The 21,392-nt window shown below is 44.2% G+C and overlaps 1 protein-coding gene across 3 annotated transcripts in view; it reads right to left on the bottom strand.

The window, feature by feature from the left end:
* The window catches only part of LOC311318334 (vacuole membrane protein 1-like), a 56,514-nt gene that overhangs the window by 10,238 nt on the left and 24,884 nt on the right, over positions 1-21,392 (bottom strand). For all 3 annotated transcript variants that reach the window (XR_014630797.1, XR_014630798.1, XM_084449633.1), the window contains exons 8-10: positions 13,253-13,333; positions 12,919-13,035; positions 10,270-10,331 (exon numbers count right to left, since the gene is read on the bottom strand). Coding sequence is in view for 1 of the 3 variants with exons in the window: in XM_084449633.1 (XP_084305759.1) it covers positions 10,270-10,331; positions 12,919-13,035; positions 13,253-13,333 (260 nt within the window). In the remaining 2 variants the exon portion in view is untranslated. The remainder of the gene's footprint in view (positions 1-10,269; positions 10,332-12,918; positions 13,036-13,252; positions 13,334-21,392) is intronic.

The following is a 21,392-nucleotide window of genomic DNA, read 5'->3' as shown; positions in this document are numbered from 1 at the left end:
AGTTTACAATGACACCCACCTGGTAACACTCACCATCACTGAAAATATTATTATTAGGGTCTAGACTATTAGGGTCACTGTTAACAAACTTCCCTGCACTGTTCCAGTGATAAACAGCAAAAGAAGACAATGTGTGACAGTGGATAAGTGTGTGTCATCACACTTACTAGTGGATTAGTGACTGTATTCAGTACTGTATATGTGTGGACTACATACTAGTGACTGTATTCAGTACTGTATATGTGTGGACTACATACTAGTGACTGTATTCAGTACTGTATATGTGTGGACTACATACTAGTGACTGTATTCAGTACTGTATCAGTGTGGACTACATACTAGTGACTGTATTCAGTACTGTATCTATCTGTGGCTCCTGTACTGGTTGCTCTGACAACCACATAGGTTACCATGTGTAGCTCTTGAAAGCCACAACCTGTGAAACATCTTCCGCAATGAAAACAATAACGTTCCCCTTGCACTAAATATACTGTCAATCATCATACACACACAGTCATCAAGACAGGGCCAAAGATGCTCAAATCCAGCGGTGCCAATCAGATTCAATCCCCCGGCACTATTTTTGCAAGGGCACCAGTTTTAAAAAGGGAGCGAACATTTTGCTTCAGGAAGTAAAAGGAATAACATTCACAGTTTATGGTAAGTGATAGTGTACTGTATGAGTAAGCCCCATTAGAGCACATCCTCATTTCCTTGATGACTCTTACACACGCACTATGCCACTTAGTACATACACATAGTAGTATTATGCTTATTTTTAATGATTTCCTGTGCTGGTTTTAGGAATGTACTGTGTGTTCTTAGTCTGAGTTGTGTTGTGTTAACTTGTGTTGATTGTTGAGCCAGTCTAAGATGATTTTCTGTCACGACAGATGTTTTCTGAATCTGAATCTGAATAACTTTCCTGAAATGGTACATTTTACAATAGATTTGTGTGTGTTCATGTGTGTGTATTAGGCCAGTGGTCTTATTGCAGTGCTGTGTGTGTGCGTGTGTGTGCGTGTTGTGGTAGAGGACCCTGGCTTGTGTCTAGACCTGAAAGAACACTTGGATGACTCCTCACGCTCAGGGGACAACTGCTGAATCAGGCATCGGACATCAGACACACACGCACATACACACACACACACACACACACACGCACACACAGGCAGACCAGAGCAATACCAAACAATACACAACAGGACTGCACATGATGCTTACTAAGAGCTTGGAAGGGGGGCGGTGGGATCCCAGCACTAGTCAGTAGTAGCCAACGGTGTCCCATCAACAACACATGAGTGTATAGTCTAGCAAGCTAACAGACGAGTGAGTCATGTCATTGGTGTTGAAGTGAGCGTGATGAGCCCTGCTGATTCCCAGGCATCTACCGGTGGAGGACAGGGGGGGTAGAGGAGAGGAGGAGGGAGGAGGGAACTAGGGAGAAGGTCGGAGGGGAGAACAAGAGACAAAAACAAATGAATCAGGGATGATTAAAAGCAGGAAGGGCCATGTGATGGCTCACAGTAAACCCAAGGGCCCCGCAACATGACACCAGATCTGGAGGCATTGATCTGCCCCCCGCCCCCCCAAACCCATCTCGTCCATCTCCACTGACACACTTACTCATCTGAGCCATAGTCACGCACACACACACACACACACACACACACACACACACACACACACACACACACACACACACACACACACACACACACACACACACACACTCACACCCAGAGTCCTTAATGAGCACAGAGACCTATCTACGACTTAATAACTCAAGTTAACAAGCTCCTTCTATTCTATTGGTTTAGATAAGGCAGCGCGGGGTCGCAGGGACAGGGGTCTGCACGTCGTTCTGATTTCTCGGCTTGTGGGGCAGGAGGGCGCGGTAATCACCGAGAGGAGATGAGGAAAAAGGTCCCCCACCGCGCCTCCCCGTTAAACTTAACGGCGCCGCATAAAAGCCGTCCCCCTCGATCGGGGCCTCCGTCCCTCACTCCCTCTCTCGTCGACTCTGATCCTGGCCTCCCTAAATGAGGCGTCTGACTGTGACCGGGCCAGACCGGGCCAGACCGGACCAGACCAGGCCAGGCCAGGCCAGGCCAGGCAAAAGAGCGAGAGCAGGGCAGCGGGCAGCCACCAAGGGCCCGATCAATGCCATCTTTGTGAGGGGCTTCCTCAGGTGACCCCCCCCCCCCGTCTGGTCCCTCCCAACCCAGCGGTGACGAACATGAAGAGGAAAGAGGGGGGGTGCTCCCTGCAAGTAGCCACCCAACCCAACAACCCTCAAACAACTCCCTTCCTGACGATTGCGCTAATAGGAAGAATTTGCTCATGTTTGTCGAAGGGGAGATGTGCTATATTTAGGAGAGGTGAGCTGCCCGTGAGGGAGACCATTAACCCTGGAATGAACAGGGAGAAGATGGAGAAAATAAAGGGTTTAATCTGTGCCACCACCGGTTTACTTTGATTTGATTTGGGGCCGAGAGTCTTGCGAGAGTCACCAAGTCACGTTAACCCTAGTCTGGGCTCAACGGGTGTATGGGATATGCCTCTCGCTGGCATCGCTCCATTCCTGGGGAGCCAATCAGATTCAATAACCCGACGCTATTCTGCAAGAGCGCCGTTGAAAAAAAAAAAGAGACGATTGTGATTGGTTTAAAGCACAGAAACGGACGTTTGAGATCATCTTACTTCCGTAGTTTGACGTATTTCCGACGCAAACAAGCTATGAGGGTGGGACATAATGTTTAGAGGAATTTGATTGGAACATTGACAAGTGGACGGGTTTTAAGAACTTTAGACAGATTCGATAGAAGGATAGCGTTGATTGACGGGTGGATGTCGTGAGATTATTGGCCTAAAATCTAACCTAAGGTAACTGTTGTCGTAATTGCATGTGACCTACCGTTTTCAAGGAAGTAAGAAATTATATACTTTGATATAAGATTACAACAACAGTAGAATTTTATAATTTTTTTGGCATACATCGTTGAATAGGTGAACACTATGACCAATTATGTGAACCAAAATGGAACAGAATGCTTTTTTCATTTCTGTGCGACTTACAAATACAGCATTTTTCCCCCCTTATCAAAGTGTGGAGAGCGGTCTGACTATGCGAGAGACTAACCCTCATGCAACTCATCACCGGACCCATCACACCAAGCCCCGCCCAGCATCTAGTTAATCGTTGTAAGAATCCTGGCTATTCCTGCCGTCTCTGGCGTTCTTTCTCTGGTAGACTGAATCAGTGCCTGGTTCGCGCGTAATGCCAATCTCTCTTTCCCTCCCAATCCATCTCTCCATCTTCCTGACATCTCCTCCTCTCCCCGCCTCCCCCTAGGATTCGAAGCCTCATCTGCACGGCCATTGTTCTGAGAATGGGCCCCTGGCTGGGAGATGGACTCACATGGAAATGCGTGTTCTTTCTCTTCATTCTGGCTCTCTGCTTCATCACCCTGGTGTTATTCTGTTTCTCTCCGCATCTCAATGGCTCTCTCCCCCGCATCTCAATGGCGTTGGGACAGACCGGGGCAGTCTGGCCGAGGACACACCGGGGCAGTCTGGCCGAGGACACACCGGGGCAGTCTGAACGAGGACAGACCGGGGCAGTCTGGTCGAGGACAGACCGGGGCAGTCTGGCCGAGCACAGGACATCACCGCCGTTTGAGGGGCGCTGCGGTCAAGATGATCGATTTGCTGACCGGAAACGTTTTACACACACACACACACGCGCACACACACACACACACACACACACACACACACACACACACACACACACACACACACACACACACGTGTGGACACACATACAGGCATGCACACACACACACACACACATGCACACATTTTAGTGTTTTACCTCCCTATGACCCACCATATGGGAAACACTTACGCTGCGCTCACACGCTTGCGTTTGATGCGTCAACATTGACGGATGCCATTCACTTTCAATGGCTGCAGCCGAATGGCATTCTGGTTCCGTTGTTGTCCCGGTGCGTTGCGTTGCCTGCGTTGCTAGCGTCGAAAGTTGAGAAATGTTCAACTTTCAGATGCGTTGCTGGAGCTGCCGACCAATCAGATGTCTTGACGGAGAAAGATGTCATCTGTTTGTTTGCAGGATAGGATGTACCCAATACCTGCTGGCACCACGTTCACGTTGCCTCAACCACAATGCATAGATGATCGCCACACGTTCGACCAGATTAGCATCCATGACAGCACTAAACGAAAAGATGGGTTTTCAAAATAGTGCGCGCTAGCAGGTTCGGAGAATCTACTGGCTGTTGCGAGCGCAGTTTCGGACAATGTGATTGGTTGTTGTTGCGTGCAGCACACGTTGACGGACACGCATCAAACGCAAGCGTGTGAACAGACTGTTACACAGTCCAGACATGCAGTAGACCTGCAGCAACTGAGCAGCAACCACAACCACCACCACCATCATCATCCTCATCCTCATCCTCATCATCATCATCCTCATCCTCATCCTCATCATCATCATCATCATCCTCCTCATCCTCATCCTCATCCTCATCCTCATCCTCATCCTCATCATCCTCATCATCCTCATCCTCCTCATCCTCATCATCATCATCATCATCATCCTCATCCTCATCATCATCATTCTTTCATTCCCAAGTAGCATCTGATATGGCTGTTATCTGGCATAACCAGCTCACTGGTTTAGCCTAAACACAGATGCTAGCCACAGATCCCAAGGCTGGAATAGTATCACATCACTGGCTGTCTGACACTCGTTTAGGCTGATTAACCCAGGAAACCTGTCCAGTTCCCGTAAAGGACTGTCCCAACCACCCTGACTAGCTCTGTTTCAGATAAGAGAACAGGAAGCAGGGCTGGATCCAGACACAGTGTGTGTGTGTGTGTGTGTGTGTGTGTGTGTGTGTGTGTGTGTGTGTGTGTGTGTGTGTGCGTGTGTGTATGTCCGTGTGTGTCTGATATCCGGTGCTTGGATCAGCAGTTGTCCCCTGAGCGTGAGGAGGAAGAAGAAGAAAGTGCTCTTCCAGTTCTAAACACAGTACATGTCCTCTACCACAACACGCACACACACACACACACACACACACACAGGTTATCTGTGTGGGCATATGGTACCTTCAATTTGGCTGGGAAGTGGTGAGGTGGGAGAGATGGAGAACGACGTCACCCACCAGTAACCACGTTACTCAAGACAACAACAGCAGCTCAGAACAAAGATGGACGAAGCTTCTAAGTTTCTAAGCTGTGTTTGCCAAACCATTAGATAACAACACACATTGCGGTATTTTGCACATACAAAAGAGGTAGCCAACATGTCCTCAGATAAAAGTTGGGTAATACTGTCTGTACGACTGATTTAATGAGATAAGAGATAATAAGACCTCAATGCTAATTAAACAGTATTACTAAAGTTTCACTTAGTTACACAGGGAGCTCCCATCTTGTTCACGACTCCCAGAGCGAACTGGGGATAGGGTAGAGTGGTACGAGTTCACAAGTGGAGAAAACAAGTGGAGAGGGGCATTCCAGTTAAAACTGCAAGTAGTATCTCATAAATCACAACTTCACGGGCCAAATGGAACGCAGCATCAGTAGGCCTGGGGGGCCTGATGATGACTCTAGCTGCCCGAGGGCTGTAGAATCAGAGGAAGAGCATAATTAGCTTTCTTTGGCATGACCTTTCCAGATGGTTAGGCAACATTGACACAATGGCGGGTGAAATGAATGTAGGATTGCTAACAGCCTCAATCAAAGACTCTAAGTATAATGCAACAACTGGATAAGCATCACTCGTTTGAGGGAGTGGCATCATCAAATTAGTCATACAACAAAGCATGAAGCTACAACTCGTATTATAGCTATTGTACATCACATTATATACAGCCTTTTCTATCAGATTCTAGCTACAATCATTCAGTAAGTAATTCATATGGTCTTACCTGGAAAAGTAAAGAGTCAAAGTCAAATGTCACAGACTTGTGGAGGCACTTGTCTTGTCCTCACAGTTAACTTAGAAGTAGCGAACAAATAATTTCCCCAAAGACCGACTATTTTTTGAAAGCTCTGTGCTACTGATGCTAGTGGAGATCCAGGATATATACCTTATTTAACTGAAAGGAACTGGTGTGTCTTAGAAGGTCATGCTATTACTTGCACAAGGGGGATTTACGGTTTATGGTGGTTCTGTTTGAGCTGGGTGCCAGCCGTTCTTCTCTCAACAGCAGCCCATTGTTGTGCAGATGTTCATTGATGGACTCAAATCAAAAGGGCACATCCTCACAACTCCAGGGCAAAACTGTCTGAGCCCAGAGACACACTATGTTACTGTTTTGTACTGAAAAGATTTACTCTGAATGATAATTGGTAAAGTCATCTTTGTGATGGGTGAAAGTAAGCTTTAGATAATAGAGATGAGAATTGACTAGTAGATACATGTTCCTCTGAGGGGTTATGGGCATTGCCCTACTTCAATGAAGTTGTGACGAATGGTTAACCTGACGAACAAAAACAGGGACATGAAATCTGCTGTCTCATGCAAGTGAAGTCACAACAACCAAGTCCAACGGTCAAAATAACATGACGTGGCTTGTCATGCTTTTCATACATTCTGAATATATACCGACACTTTAAAATAGGTGTAAAGTCCAGATCCTTTTGTGGTTGAGATTAAATTATATGGCTGTTGAATGACATGACTGTACTTGTGTATATTTGTGTAGATTTGTAACCTCAAGGTTTCTAAAATATGTAATGACTTCCTGTAGGATGAGTTAACTGGGGATCTACAAAGTGTAAACTAATACAACTAATCCATCTTATACTGTATACGGTAGAAAGGGTACTTATTATGTAATTAGTGTTCATTTGTAACTTGTAAATTTGTGATTTGGAATAGAGTATTAAAGTTTATCTGTATCAAGCATAATCTTGGAGTCAGCAGCAACATTCCACTGTGACTGTACACCGTACTGTACATTACATGTGACAAATAAAGGAATCTTGATCTTGATAATGGCATGCATTTGATGATAGGTCACTGTTAACCTGGACTTTTTTAGCCAAGTCATTTTCTACATGGCCTCTGCAGGTGTCCCTGTTTCCTCATAGTATCTCCTCCTCCTACACACCTGTCACTGAGACTGGAGATTCAGTGGTGCGAGAGACTTTCAATTATCTACTGTATTAATTGTAAAAACGAAATTGGAGTAGACACACTGTGTTATCTCATGCCGTATCGGATATTTTATCAAATTACATTAGCTTACACCTAGTCAAATCTGTCATTTATCTCATTACATTACAGTAGTCATTTAGCTGACGCTTTCATCCAAAGCGACTTACAATAACTGCATTAAACATAGGAAGTCAGTGAACTACTACTCACCAGAACTCACAAATGTACATCCTTTCTAGACAGGTGACTAAGAGGATAATCTAGTGCTAAAGGCAAAGTGCAAGAGTTGCAAACTAAAAGTGAATTAATATAGTGTACAGATTTTGCTCATTGATTTGGTAGATTAATAAATGTTCCAATGGAAAATATTTGCAAAGAAGCAAAATACTTCTTGATTTGTGTCAATGACATGAGATTAAAAACAAAATTGACAGACAAAACTAAACAACATCCTCTTACAGTAACATCAGGTAGGCTAATATCTAAATTGAGGGCTATAAAATATACCCTTGAACTGTACAACTCCTATAGAGGAAGTTCATAAGTACCCGTAAGAATCGTTTTACTACAGTACCTGTATGAACAAAACAGAAACAAGAGCTGTTAAAACAAACTAGCCCACACAACAGCCGTGCGTGAGGATGAATATGTGAGCAGCAGAGGTGTGATGGGGGATAGGATACTACACCTTTAACATTAAAGGCGTTAAATAAAATGGAAAAGGGAGATTTAAAAACAGGAGGAAGACTAGAAACTAGTAATCATGGATAAAGACTCTCATACGGGTTGTTGTGGCAATTATGTGCAAATGTTTTGAATTGCTTTCATTTGTATAAAACGTGCTATATAAATAAAGGTTGATTGATTGTAAGAAGATTAGCCTAGAATGTTAACGAGGAAGGCACACTGCAAATGATTAACAAAGGTGTGTGTCATGTATAAAAGGCTCACAGTGACCTGTCCATTGATGACACTTACACTGAGTGTGTGTGTGTGTGTGTGTGTGTGTGTGTGTGTGTGTGTGTGTGTGTGTGTGTGTGTGTGTGTGTGTGTGTGTGTGCGTGTGAGTGAGTGAGTGAGTGAGTGAGTGAGTGAGTGAGTGTGCGTGCGTGCGTGCGTGCGAGTGTGTGTATGTATGTGTGTCTTTGGTGTGTATGGGTATATGTGTGTGAGAATGAATGTGTGTGTGTGTGTGTGTGTGCGTGCGTGCGTGCGTGCGTGTGTGTGTGTGTGTGTGTGTGCGTGCGTGTGTGTGTGTGTGTGCGTGTGTGTGTGTGACACAGAGCCTCACCCAACTGTCAAGGTAGTTGTGCCTCTGACAGGAAGGAAGCTGAGGGTTGAAAGGTTGTAAAAAGGGGAAACCTGAGAGCAGAGGAGGAGGTTGTGACTCTACTGAAACCTGTCAGTCACCCTGTTTCTGTCACTGCAGCTTGAATGATAAGAGCCCCGAGAAAGAACAGAACCTTCTGAACACAACCCATTACACCACACACACCACACTCACTCACACACACACTCTCTCATACACACACACACACACACAAATGAAATAGATGAAAATGATCAATGGAACATTACAGCTAAATTGAACATTACGTTATGTTGCTCTTAATCTGTCTAATGATTCTGGAAATACTATGACCTGTATCAACCTGTGACTGCATAGTAATCTCTTGATTTATTTGTACCGTAACAACCTCGTTGTAAAGTAATATGGTTTTGTCAATACACAAGTGAGCAATGCTACAGTGTGCATATTGTGCCTTATTCCACAGGCAAAAGAGCACATTAATTCTGAGTGTATTCAATATATTTGAAAAGCAAATCAATCCTTTTAAATTAAAATAAAAGGAACACTTCTATAGCTATAATCACACTATTCTGGATCTCCTTAGACACAAGTTGGACATAATGTTTCAACAAATTGGGGAAAGAATCCACCTTTAAAATAGTCAGCCTCAACAAGTGCTTATAGTGTTTGTAAGAAAGAAAAAATATCTCATGGCAAGGATGTGAGCTGATGCAATCTTGCAGTCTGATTTCAGCACAGTGAAGTGTGTGTGTGTGTGTGTGTGTGTGTGTGTGTGTGTGTGTGTGTGTGTGTGTGTGTGTGTGTGTGTGTACAGAAAGGGACACTCCCACCAGCAGGTGTGTCGGGCAGACTCCAGCTGCACCCCTTCCACCTCCACAAGGTCGCCCAAAATCCTGCCCAGTGACACAACCCCTCAGATACAGATACAGCCCAGAGGTGTGTCTGCGTGTGTGTTTGTCCTGTATGTGTGTGTGTGTGTGTGTGTGTGTGTGTGTGTGTGTGTGTGTGTGTGTGTGTGTGTGTGTGTGTGTGTGTGTGTGTGGCTGGCTGGTGACAATGACGTCTATGGATCAGAGTGGGTGACACAGGAAGTATTGTGCCAATCCTTGTGGATGGAAAAAGGTCACAGCAGTTGCTCCAGTTATGTGGGAAATGTCTTCATACGTAGAGATCAACCATCTCCTGCTGTCAGGGGTCTAAAATGATGCTGGACCAAGCCAAGACCAGCAGACCGTCAGCCTGTGTAAGGTCACAATACCACAGAAGGGGCAGTACAACCGGACAAGGCTGACCAGAGGTCATCTTCCCCTGGAAACCTCCTTATGGATGCCCTCTGCCCACACCCAGTGTAGATCTGCCCTTTCATTGTCAGAAGGCTCAGAAAAGAAATCAACCGCTCAATGTGACCATTCCTCTTTCAATACCACCATGTTTAATTCATATTCACTTTTTTCGGTCAGTGACCTTCGTCGTCAGAAACGAAATGAATGAAGGCGGGGTTTCCCAAAAATGACCTCAATGCCACGGTTAAAGCTCTCTCAACCGTCACGTTTCAAATGAACCCTTTCATGTGTGATATACCCCCTGCCATTGTCTTCCTCCGCCCTGTGTGACACACACACACACGCACACGCACACACACACACACACACACACACACACACACACACACACACACACACACACACACACACACACACAGACACACAGACACACACACACACATCTATTTCTACCAGTATTACTCAGTAGCAGGTTTACTCACCCAATGAGGGACACCATCTGCTCCACGATGTGCCTGCTGAAGGTTACGATCACAAACAGTTTCTGTGAGAGCCAGAGAGAGAAACAGACAGTCAGGCAGGCAGTGGGCTGTGAGGCCACAGGGGGTGAGGGGGGGGGGGGTACAGTATGGGGCAGTACACTGATGGCTTGATCATTAATACCCCCCACCCCACCCCACCCCATCCCCCTGTGTCCAAGCAACACCGCATTTGGTGCCTGACAGGCGGTCTGCACCAAAACCAACCATGAAGTGGTCCTTTGTGCTCCATGACACATCATCATCATACAGACAGACGGGCAGGTCAGGAAATTACCCAGAATGTCTTTGGGGGGGGGGGGGGGCTGTGGGATTACTGGTGATTAATTAAAGAACAGTTGTAAAGGGGGATGCGGAGGAGAGGCCTTGAACAGAGGAGGGATTAGGGAGATGTGTCATTCCTCTCAGGCTGTGCTCCTACGGTAACCGTTGGGACGGTTCCTGTCCAGTCTGAGTCCTGCTTACTCACTGGTCCAGACTGGACACACATGAGAAAGGGGGGGGGGGGGGGTGGCAGTCATTACCGGTCAAACCCGTCCCACGCCGCCAATTACGGCTGTGTTTATCCTTCAGTCCCCCCCCACCCCCCCCCCCACTGAGTAACAACCAGGAAACTCTGGGAGAGACCAAAATGGCTGCTCATAGGAGAGGACGGCTGGCTGTGTTTTTGTTCTGTTCTCTTTAGGGCGTGGAGGTGTACATGTTTTTGCATCACAGGCTGATGGGAAGTTGAGAGATAACTGATACTGAAATGAGAGATTCAGCAATCCCATAGGCCCCCATTGTCCCGCTCACACACACACAAGGAAGCATCGTCTGAGTAAGTTCTGTCATGTTTGTTTATTTGTTGAAACCTACTGTAATAGAACATCTACAGTCAAGATATTCATACTGGAAATCACGTCTGTCTCATTGTTTCAGACAAATCTGAATCCATTGACAGAGACCAAAGTTACTGCAGGTGAAAGACAATACCATGAACTTCTGCTTAACAAAATGTTTCTTCTTAGATTTTACTGTCTTTGCAGGAAGGTCAAACCAGGCTGATATGAACATTCAACTGTAGCTTTAGCCATGAAAGAGAAATGCAAGATGCTAACTTCCCCTTCTTTATTCTGTCATCAAGCCCTCATAAACCGATCCACAGCTTCTATGATATTCAATTATGATGCCTATAATTCGAAAACTAAAGAACTGCCAGAGGGTCCAGTCAGAGAGAAGTGAAGTCTTGTGAAAGGTTCGTCCTCGGGGACTGGTGTGTGAAAACACCTGATCTGCGGGTAAAACCCAGCTCTCAAAGGCTCTTTGAAACATCGAGGCTGCAAAGAGTGTTACGCCCACGCACAAATCACCTCCAAATCCCCCAAGAGCATTGTTCCCCGACCGGGCCGTGAGGGAGAACATTCACCTGTTCACCACAGCATTGGGGTTTGTTACCGCGGTTCCCCTCCGCACTTGCGACAACGGGAACGCCATATTACTCTGTGACTCACCCCGGGAAGGCTGCAGAGCGCAGAAATACAGCACACAATTGGTTGTTTAAGTAATACAACCGAATTCTCAGCATTCTTTCCTGATTTAACACAGGTCAGCAAATCAAGTGGAGCAGAGAGAGAGCAAGCTCCCCGGTCCAGCCTCCGCCCAGTGTGGCGTTACTGTACTGTACTGTACCGTACTGTACTGTACTGTACTGTACTGTACGCGAGGCAGGCCCTGTCCCGGTCAGCCAGGGGCACACCTAGGATTGAGGCCCAGTCACCAGACCCCAGGGACAGCTGGCCTAATCTGTGACGCTGCTACCCACGTCACTCTCTGGATAACCTCAGAGGGGTCAATGTTTATCTGCAATAGGCCTCACATACACACACACACACACACACACCACGTTTTCTCCACCATTAAAGGGATTAATAAACAATGCACTCTGAACATGCTTATCATTATCAGTGAGACAATGAAAACAAGAAAACCTTTTTTTACGATTTTCATATGAATTTCACGTAAGTTCATTCAGTAGGCACTCAATAGCTTCTGGTGGTGGTCTTAATATGCATTCAAAAATCATGAAATCTTCCACAGGATTAAGACTGTAAAAGGATCATCTTACTTATTTGTGGAAATTAACATAATATATTTGATCATTTTACTAGTGTACATTCAAATAGTCTTTAAAGCCTCTTAAGTTACTCACAGATCTACTCTCTACTGTATCTACTGTAGGCTACTGAGTGATGCAGCTGCTCTCACAAAATGGACGACTTTCCCTGCTCTCACTGCACAAAATGGCCTCCTACTCAAATCAGTTCAGGATTGCAGGATCCACTTCATGACTTTGCTTTAACATCTGACATATCCCTTTTCAAACTGAAGTGATGCCTTCATTGGCCATCTATTCTCGCACAAGTTTGTCACTGTAACTTTGATATCAAATCGGCTACATATCAATGTATGGATATTATGGATCTAATACACAGAAGAAGACATTTAATCTACCGTAAACATAAGGGCTCTCTCATCAGTAAGGGTCCCTGGAAAACATTAAGATGATCTTCAACATGCAACACATGAACTCTTACTGTGCTGTGTGCTCACCTGAATATGCATTTTGATAACTGCTTTCCCAATCAGTGTTGCACCAAAGAAAGTCCAAAAAGGGACAAGAAAATGTCCACAAGTTATTCCTGCCAGGTCAAACAGTGGATTTGGTACCTGGAGAAAATGAAAAGATCTGAAATTATTTCAGTGAAAGGACAACAGCAAAGTAAAGAACTAATATTTGAGAGTATGAACCTAATTTACTTCTACATTTAACTGTCTATATTTTATCAGGATATGAATCCTACAAGATGTTACTCTATCATATGCCTATAAACAATAACAAATATTTTTTCGATTTTATTTTTACAAAATATATTATATCACTTACAGAGGCACATGCCAGAATTCCAAAGAAGCCGACCCGCTGAATCATTTTCTGCACTGCTAGTTTTGCTCTGGTGGCAACGTCCTGAAAAAGAACAAAAGGACAGCATGTTTAACATCCTATACAGAGCCTGTAGGCCTACAGACAGCTTTACCTCATCACTGTACAGCATGTAATAATACTTACACTATTCATATTCAATAATGAGCACACATTTGGAAATGAATGAATGCTATGATTACTTCCCATGCATTTTCAGCAAAGCTGGATGGTTTTAGAACATCTCTGGATATGTGTGTATATTCTCTAAACCTCTATTGTATCAAAGATGAAAACTGTACAGTGTTTATTTCTAAAATGAAAACTCCAAATTTGAAATCACTCTGTTGCTTGCTATTGAATGTATACCATTGCAAAAAGGGCATAACATTTCAAATGGCTTCAAAAAGCATGTAGCCTGATTGAGAGAAATATTTATAATAACTCAGTGAAAACTCTTGCACATTCAATATAAAACAAATTGAGCCAGTAAATAAGGATTAAGTATTAGGATTAATTCCTTAACTTTTCTAGGATTTGTTCCCAAATTATGAACTCTAAATGTTAGAGGGTGTCAGAAGAGGTAAGGTGAAATCTGTTGCAACAGATTGCCATTTTGTTTTAAAAAAATGATACTATGTCAGGCGTTGGAGATTTCAGAGATTTCAAATTATAAATGCAATCATAGGGAATACAAAAAGATGCATCTAGTGCAAGAAATTAAACTCCAAGTGTTACATTCAATTGTTGATGCTTTTTAAATCAATGCTCAAACAACAATTATACTCTGATATAATAAATCAGATTAAATCTGAGATTAAATCCGTCCATTTCAGATGTAAAAATACACAAGTGTACATAAGAAACGAAAAATAAAGTATTGGCCTTTATATTAAATGCAGTTCTTTTTTTATTGAGATAAAGACCAACCATGTCAACTGCCACAATCCGCACACATTTGTCACAATGTATCCCATTTATAAACCTAATGCAATCAAAATATAATCACAATAAAATAACCATGAATTATAGGTCAAGGTAGCAGTTTATAAACTGAACCATAAGACCTACAGGACAGGTGTTGTATAGACTCAAACACCAGCAAATGAAAAACATATTGTTCAGCTAGGGGGACTTAATAAAACTAAATCTACTAAGGTTAATGGTATCTAATGTGAATGGTATCTAATGTGAGTGACTTTCCTTTGCATTTTGTTCATTCAATTAGGGCCTCTAGATTTAATTGCAAGATTTAATATGTTCAGGAACTGTGTTTGCCCAGATACTGAATTCACTGGATTCACCCACGGAGAGGTGCTTGGGCCAAATAACTCATCAAATATTTTGTTCAAAAGGACACATTTCCATCCTACTCTTAAAACAGTTCGACATATTTACATATGAATCATGAAAAAAGTAACTGTTTGTGCAAAAGTGCCTATTTTTTCATGTTACATACCTTTTTCCAAGCCCTGAAAAATTGTTGTGGAAAGGTCCAGTAATAAATCTAATCTAAATATTCCCCCACAAACTGATCAAAGGAGCTTTTATGCTGGATTTCCACTGGTTACCCTGCTGTACCTAATGACAGTTTAGAAACCTTTATCATTGGGAATATGAGTAGGCCTACATGAGTTCACTCCTTGGTGGTTCAATGACTCACAAATTGTTCCTTATTCTGCTGCTTTCCACACATCTCTCCTAACAACCTAACAAGAAGCTCTTTTCAATGACATGCAATGACATGTTTTTTTTCCTGAATGTACTGTACTTTTGCGGGGAAGAGCAGGGTAAGCGGTGTTTATTACATTTAATTCATTTCTGGGAATAGTGTTGGAATTGTAAGGGATTCTCCTAGATTATCTCTCTTTACTCTGTGTACTCTCTGTACTCCCATGCTGGTAAAAAACCCATACTTTTGGATGATAAAGCAACAAGCAGATGAGATATAAGTAAATATTGTATGCATGCTATCGTGTATCTGTTAGTGGTCTCATGTTGACTATTTTGAGTTTTAGTGCAACTATAGCAATGTCTATGTCTAACATTATCAAAATGGAAATATCAGAGCTTGAAACTTTTATGTTTGGGTTCATCTGATAAACATTCACATTTTTGCTTGAGCCACCTAATAGCCACAACAACATAAAGAGCTGGAAAATCTATTTCGAATCTAATTTGTTTGAAATAAAATCTTATAAATAAATGGCCGTTTTAGGGAAGTACTGTACAAATGTAAAGCATAATATGTGTACAGCATATTGGATTAATTAAGATATGTCTGATATATTTTCATTTTATTGTTAAGTTAATTTCAGTTAACTGGTCATATCTGCTCTATACAATTGACCATTACTGTACAGTAGCTTCACAAAACTTTACCTTGAGAGTGCCTCCAATAAAAGATGTCTTAGTTGTGGGAATGATAAATCATAATTTTGCTGGTGTTGTTTATGTATGAACATTTGGATACATGCATGTTACTATATTAAACAGGACAACTGGATCAAGGTGGGGAGGAAATCTTACATTCTTTCTCTACCTTTTCGACTAAACTATGAGCTTACCTCCTTGATAAGGATACCTCCTTGATAGCCTTACCTCCTTGATAAGGATACATCTGAAGTGATACATGAGGTTATCTTCCACATAGAACTGACTATTACTCAAAATGTGGGTTTTAGGTTTTTCTGTAAAATTGTGGTGTTTAAGTTTAAGTGTAGGCTATTACTGTAATTATCCAAGTTCACTTCTTACCCAAGTAGGCTAATTTTATTCTTCATGAATTAATATGCAACAGACAAACAATACAGAGCAAACTTTATGCATGAAACTATTATCTTGAATAGTTTTGTTACAGATCCATAATTCTTAATTTGAAACTAGACAAGAGGCATGTGGATTGGGTAAGACATGATCATGCCTAATATGGTTAACAAAACCAGCAGTCAGAAATCATGGCATTCTTTCAATAGTGTGACCCAGCCCACAGGAAATTCAAGAGACATGGGAGGTAGAATGGAGGGGGGGTGGGGGGGGGCTGGGAGCGGAGGGCCAACTGACACAGACTCTGATTGGCTCAGATTTTGAATTTCTCCCTCCAATGATATGCTTCCCTTTTTAATTCTAGCCTTATGTTCCAGACTCTTTATTTCTTTTTTTTTCTAAATGTGGGAGACAGAGTTGGTCGTCTGGGGGAAGGAATGTGCATGGTTTATAGCTGAACCACTCTGGACCATCTCTTGACCACAAAACACCTGACAACCACTGGAGAGTGGTGGGGGGGGGGGGGGGTGGAGGGGGAGTCATGCATTACCAATCATTGCTATGGAAACAAGCAGTGTTTACCAAATCACTGTTCATACGTAAAAGATGACTTTTGTACTGTTTACATCGACTTCCGCTCACTCCAGTAAATGAGTGGAGTGAAAATGACTACCTCATCACCGAATTAACTGCGGGTCTCAGGGGAGGGGCGCGAACGAGTGTGTGTGTGTGTGTGTGTGTGTGTGTGTGTGTGTGTGTGAACTTGTGACTTGTGATTTACTGTACTGTAGCTGGACTTTCCACTTTCCTTCCATTATGTATGTTCTGGACCACAAAACTGTCCCGTCTCCCATGGCCAGCGTTGGAGGCTCCAGACACACCACACCATCTCACCATTGTTGCCGTCTGATGGAAAATCACCATGCCAGCCGGGCTGGTATCCAGGGATGCCAGCCGCCCCCGGCTCCACCACCGCTCCCCACCCTCTCTGCTCTAAGCCCCCACATCAAGCTGCCCTCGGCGTGTGAAGTGTCACTCGTGTTAAAAGCTTTTACACAGTTGCCAGATCACCTGATCTCGCTTCGATAACCAAATGTATGCAAATAAGACATAATTACACATCTTTAGAGCAGGGGCTTGAACGGGGCTCAAAGGTGGAGTGACGGTACTGTAGGTGGTCACTTATTAGTCACTAAAGTAGTAGCCAATGAATGGTCCCGTTAGGGGCTGGGAACAAAGCTGAACTTGATTAGACGTTGTGACCTGTGTCTGGACAGCTTCTGCATACTGTTCCAAATGAGCTCCACAGAGGGGAGCAACAGAGGGGAGTAACTATCGGTGTGTTTAACATAATAGTTTGAATACCAACGGTTACCACTGCCAGAGAAAAGACTGACGCAAATGGGGAGCAGGGAGAAAGGAAAAGTCGGACTGTTTCCCTGCACTTGTGTAATGATATAGCAACTCCATTCCAAATTGTGGTACTGGGAAAAACAGTTTTTATAAACAAACCGGCAACCCATGTTTATGATCACGCGGCTTGATGTCAATGTATGCAGTAGCCTACAATACAGTATGAGTCATTGTACAGATATAGGGCAAACAGTACTGTGCTTTACTAACATACTGTAGGCTTTGGTTTTTTTTCAACAAATAAATAGAATGTGATGAGGAAGGCTAAATAATTTTTGTAGCGATGAGATAGGCTAAGACATTTTTGTAGACTTTCGATATCCGTGTTGAGGTAGACTACAGACAAAAAATAAGGCAGACGATAATGCAATCTGCATGTGGAAAAGCTAAGTGTCAGTTGGGGGGAAATCTATGCGTAGCCTATATACGAGTCAACACCCACTCACATTTTTTCTCTCGCTCACTTTTTTTTCTGAATGAAACTCTTTCACACAGAGGACACACATCTCTGTAGTGGCGCGGGGCTGACAGGGAGACGGCTGAAGTTAATCTCATTAACTCTTCACAAGCCGTCTCCCTCGATCACACCCTGGCACAGGAAGTCCAGTAATTAAGGCTCCTGACGCAACCGGAGCCATGGTCCCTTCTAGAACTTTCATATCTATGGAGACAAGAAGAAAAAAAAAAAGCGCCCCCGAGTCCACGTTGACAAATTCTTTAACAAGCTGTGGTTAAAGGGAAGCTGGTTTTACTCTGACTCACCCCCTCCTTTCAAACAGTTTACTGGAAATAAAGGGGGAGGAGGAGGGAGGGGGCACTTTCAGAGAAGTCACGTGACGGGGCTGGGCAAACCACAGCACAGAGATCCTTTGAGTGCAGTAGGCCAGGGGGAGCAGGACACACGCCCTGCGCAGATGGCTCTTATTCGGGTTACAGGAGATATGATCCTGGGAGTTGGCAATCAAGAATTCACAGCCTGTTAACCCTTCCTATGCCAGATGAAAAAAACACATCCGTCAGGGAATGAGTCAATGATCATGTTACCTTATCTTTTCCAGGGGGCACAAGTGTAAAAAAACAAAACGACCATAGGTGCCCTATATTTAGAAGATTCCCACATTCACTTTTGAATGCCTTTTGAGGATCGTCGAAGTGTTCCATTTCCATATGATACGAAAACTATATAAAAGAAGGACTGCAGGTTGGTATGACCTCAGTGTCTGGACCTGCTTTAAACCTCATGACTTCATCACTCTTCAGTAGGCATGGTGAACGAGAGGAAGTCCTCTGGCATGCCTCACGTGCACTCGCGGCAGGAAGCTGGCACGTGCAGGTCAGGAGAAATACCAGTGGGTTCATGTACAGCTGCTGGCACTCCAACACCCCGATGACCTCAGAGTAAAAGATGAGTGTCAGCATCTCCAGCACTGCTGCCCAAAGAGATGTGACCATCATACAGCAAGCTTTTCCTGACCACTTTGCAAAAATACAACAGATCCTACCTCACAATGCTTCCACTAAATAACTCTGCTTCTTACCCCAAAGTCTTACATTACAGGCAAAAAAGAAAATGACACAAGGAAACAAAAAGACAATTTCAGTTTGTTTCCTCTAAATCAGATCTACCTTGTTCCCCCAAAGTTTGCGATTCTAGATCAAATAGAAAACATAAGACAACAGTATGAAAAATATCCCCCAAAATCCTGCGTCGAAGATCACCGCAACGTATTGTCGCAAGAATTTACAGTCTGACAAGCGAGCGATGCTCAAAATCTGACAATAAACACAGAGGGTCTCCTCTAGTTGTATAATAAGCCGCATACTTGTAACTGCAATCACAGATCCATATGATGGCAAAAACAGAGCGAGAAAAAGAAAAAAGGCTGCGAAAAGGCTTTCGACTGCTGCAGATCCTCAGTGGTGTGAGCAACCTGCCACCAAATGCTGTCCAAACACACACACACACACACACACACACGCAAACACACACATACACACACACCGCAGTCAGACCAGAGAGAGAGAGAGAGAGAGAGAGAGAGAGAGAGAGAGAGAGAGTGGAGGGGGGTGGGAAGAGAGCGATGAAGTGGACAGAGATAGAGAGAGAGAGAGAGAGAGAGAGAGAGAGAGAGAGAGAGAGAGAGAGAATGAGATGGAGATGATGACAGAGAGAGAGAAACAGAGAGTGTAGGAAAAGGGAGGGATATACGCAGAAATAGAAAGTGTGTGTGAGAGAGTGAGAATGGAGAGAGACAGGGAGAGAGAGGCGGTGCACTGATGCTAACTAAAGCAGTGTCGCTGCAGTATCTCTCGCTAAAAGTCGCCTTCCTCCTGAGGATGTGAGACAAACAAGTGAAATCGTCTTCCCTGATGCATCAAATCTTCAGACAAGAAGAGACACGATTGAATCAAAAAGACGACAAACACGACGACAAAAAGCTCGCTTCTCCACGGCAGGCATCTGTCCGTCTTTCTTACGTGCTCTCTTTCTTTCTCTCTCTCTCTCTCTCTCTCTCTCTCTCTCTTTTTGTTCTGGCAGAGAGCAGGACTTTATCGGTCCGCCTGGTGATGTCAGCACTCCGCTTTAACACGTGTGGTCGGACGGCCAGGGATGCAGTCTGTGCCAGCCTCCACAGATGCCCATGGCTTTAGTAACGACATGCACAGTAGGTACACGGACCCCCCCCCCCCCCCCCCCCCCTGCGCGCCAGGCAGACTCTCAGCCTGGTCCCTCTCGGTCAGAGCACCTGTGTGTCCCAGTAGCATCCCGAGCGCCACCCAGCCTTCTCCCACTCTGATGCCAGCCTGTGGAAGGACACAGTAACCTCCCGTGAGAACTGATTAACCTGAGCTGTTGAAATGTAGCCTACAGCACGTATTAACTAGAGCCTCGTCAGGAAAAAAGTGCTGTTTATTGTTCAAAAAAGTTGCAATCACTTGACAAACTTGCCCAAAATTGCATGGAAGTTGCCCAAACCATGGCACGTAGTTGGGAGGAAGAGCGGCCGGCTGGGGATCAGAATGTCCCCAGTTCGATCCTAGCATCAAGTGTCCTTGAGCGAGACACTGAACCCCAAACCCCTACTGGATGGATAGTATGGAGGCACAGTACTTAACACTGTCGTCTCACAGCAAGAAGGTCTCGGGTTTCAATTCCCGCTTAGGACGATGTCGGCACTGGGGATGTTCTCCCCAGGGTTGTCAGGTGTTTAGATCCCTGACCAGGACTTGGACTGAGCACTTGGACTTGGTCCCTGGGCACCACTGATGAGGGCTGCCCACTGCTCCTGGCTGCCCCTGGAGGTGGACAGCTTGAATGGGAAAATGCAGAGGACACCGGCGACCTGAAGTTGCATACTGTATGTGTGTTATGTGCGGTGTCACCGCTCACGTGTGTGCATACCTGTATGTGTGTGTGTTGTGTGCGGTGTCACCGCTCGCGTGTGCGGTGTCACCGCTCGCGTGTGTGCATACCTGTATGTTACCATGTGGTTGATTAAAAACCCCTGGAGGTCATTATTGACGTTGTGCAGCCTCAGCTACCCGTCGCTCTTGTTAGATTAGATTAGATTCAACTTTATTGTCAACATACAGCACAAGTACAGTACATCGAAACGCAGTTTAGAATCCAACCAGAGTGCAAATTAATAATATGTGCAGGTGCAATATACAATCAACAATGTACAGGTGATAGACTACTATAAAAACAGTCTAGATGTGCAGATACAGCAATAAAGTGCAATCTATATACAGTAAAGTGTATTTGCCAGTATTCTGAATCTGAATCTTCTTCATCTTCTTCTTCCAAGGAAGTCTGACTTCCCAAAATCATCAAATTTTGCACATAGGACCAGTCCTATACCAGAAGTCCTCAACTGGCATTGTGGGCCAATAGTTTTGATGGTGGTGCTACAGCAACCGTCAA

This window comes from Borostomias antarcticus (assembly GCF_949987555.1).
Source record: "Borostomias antarcticus genome assembly, chromosome: 15".
NCBI lineage: Eukaryota > Metazoa > Chordata > Actinopteri > Stomiiformes > Stomiidae > Borostomias > Borostomias antarcticus.
This window is presented reverse-complemented; position numbering and strand designations above follow the sequence as displayed.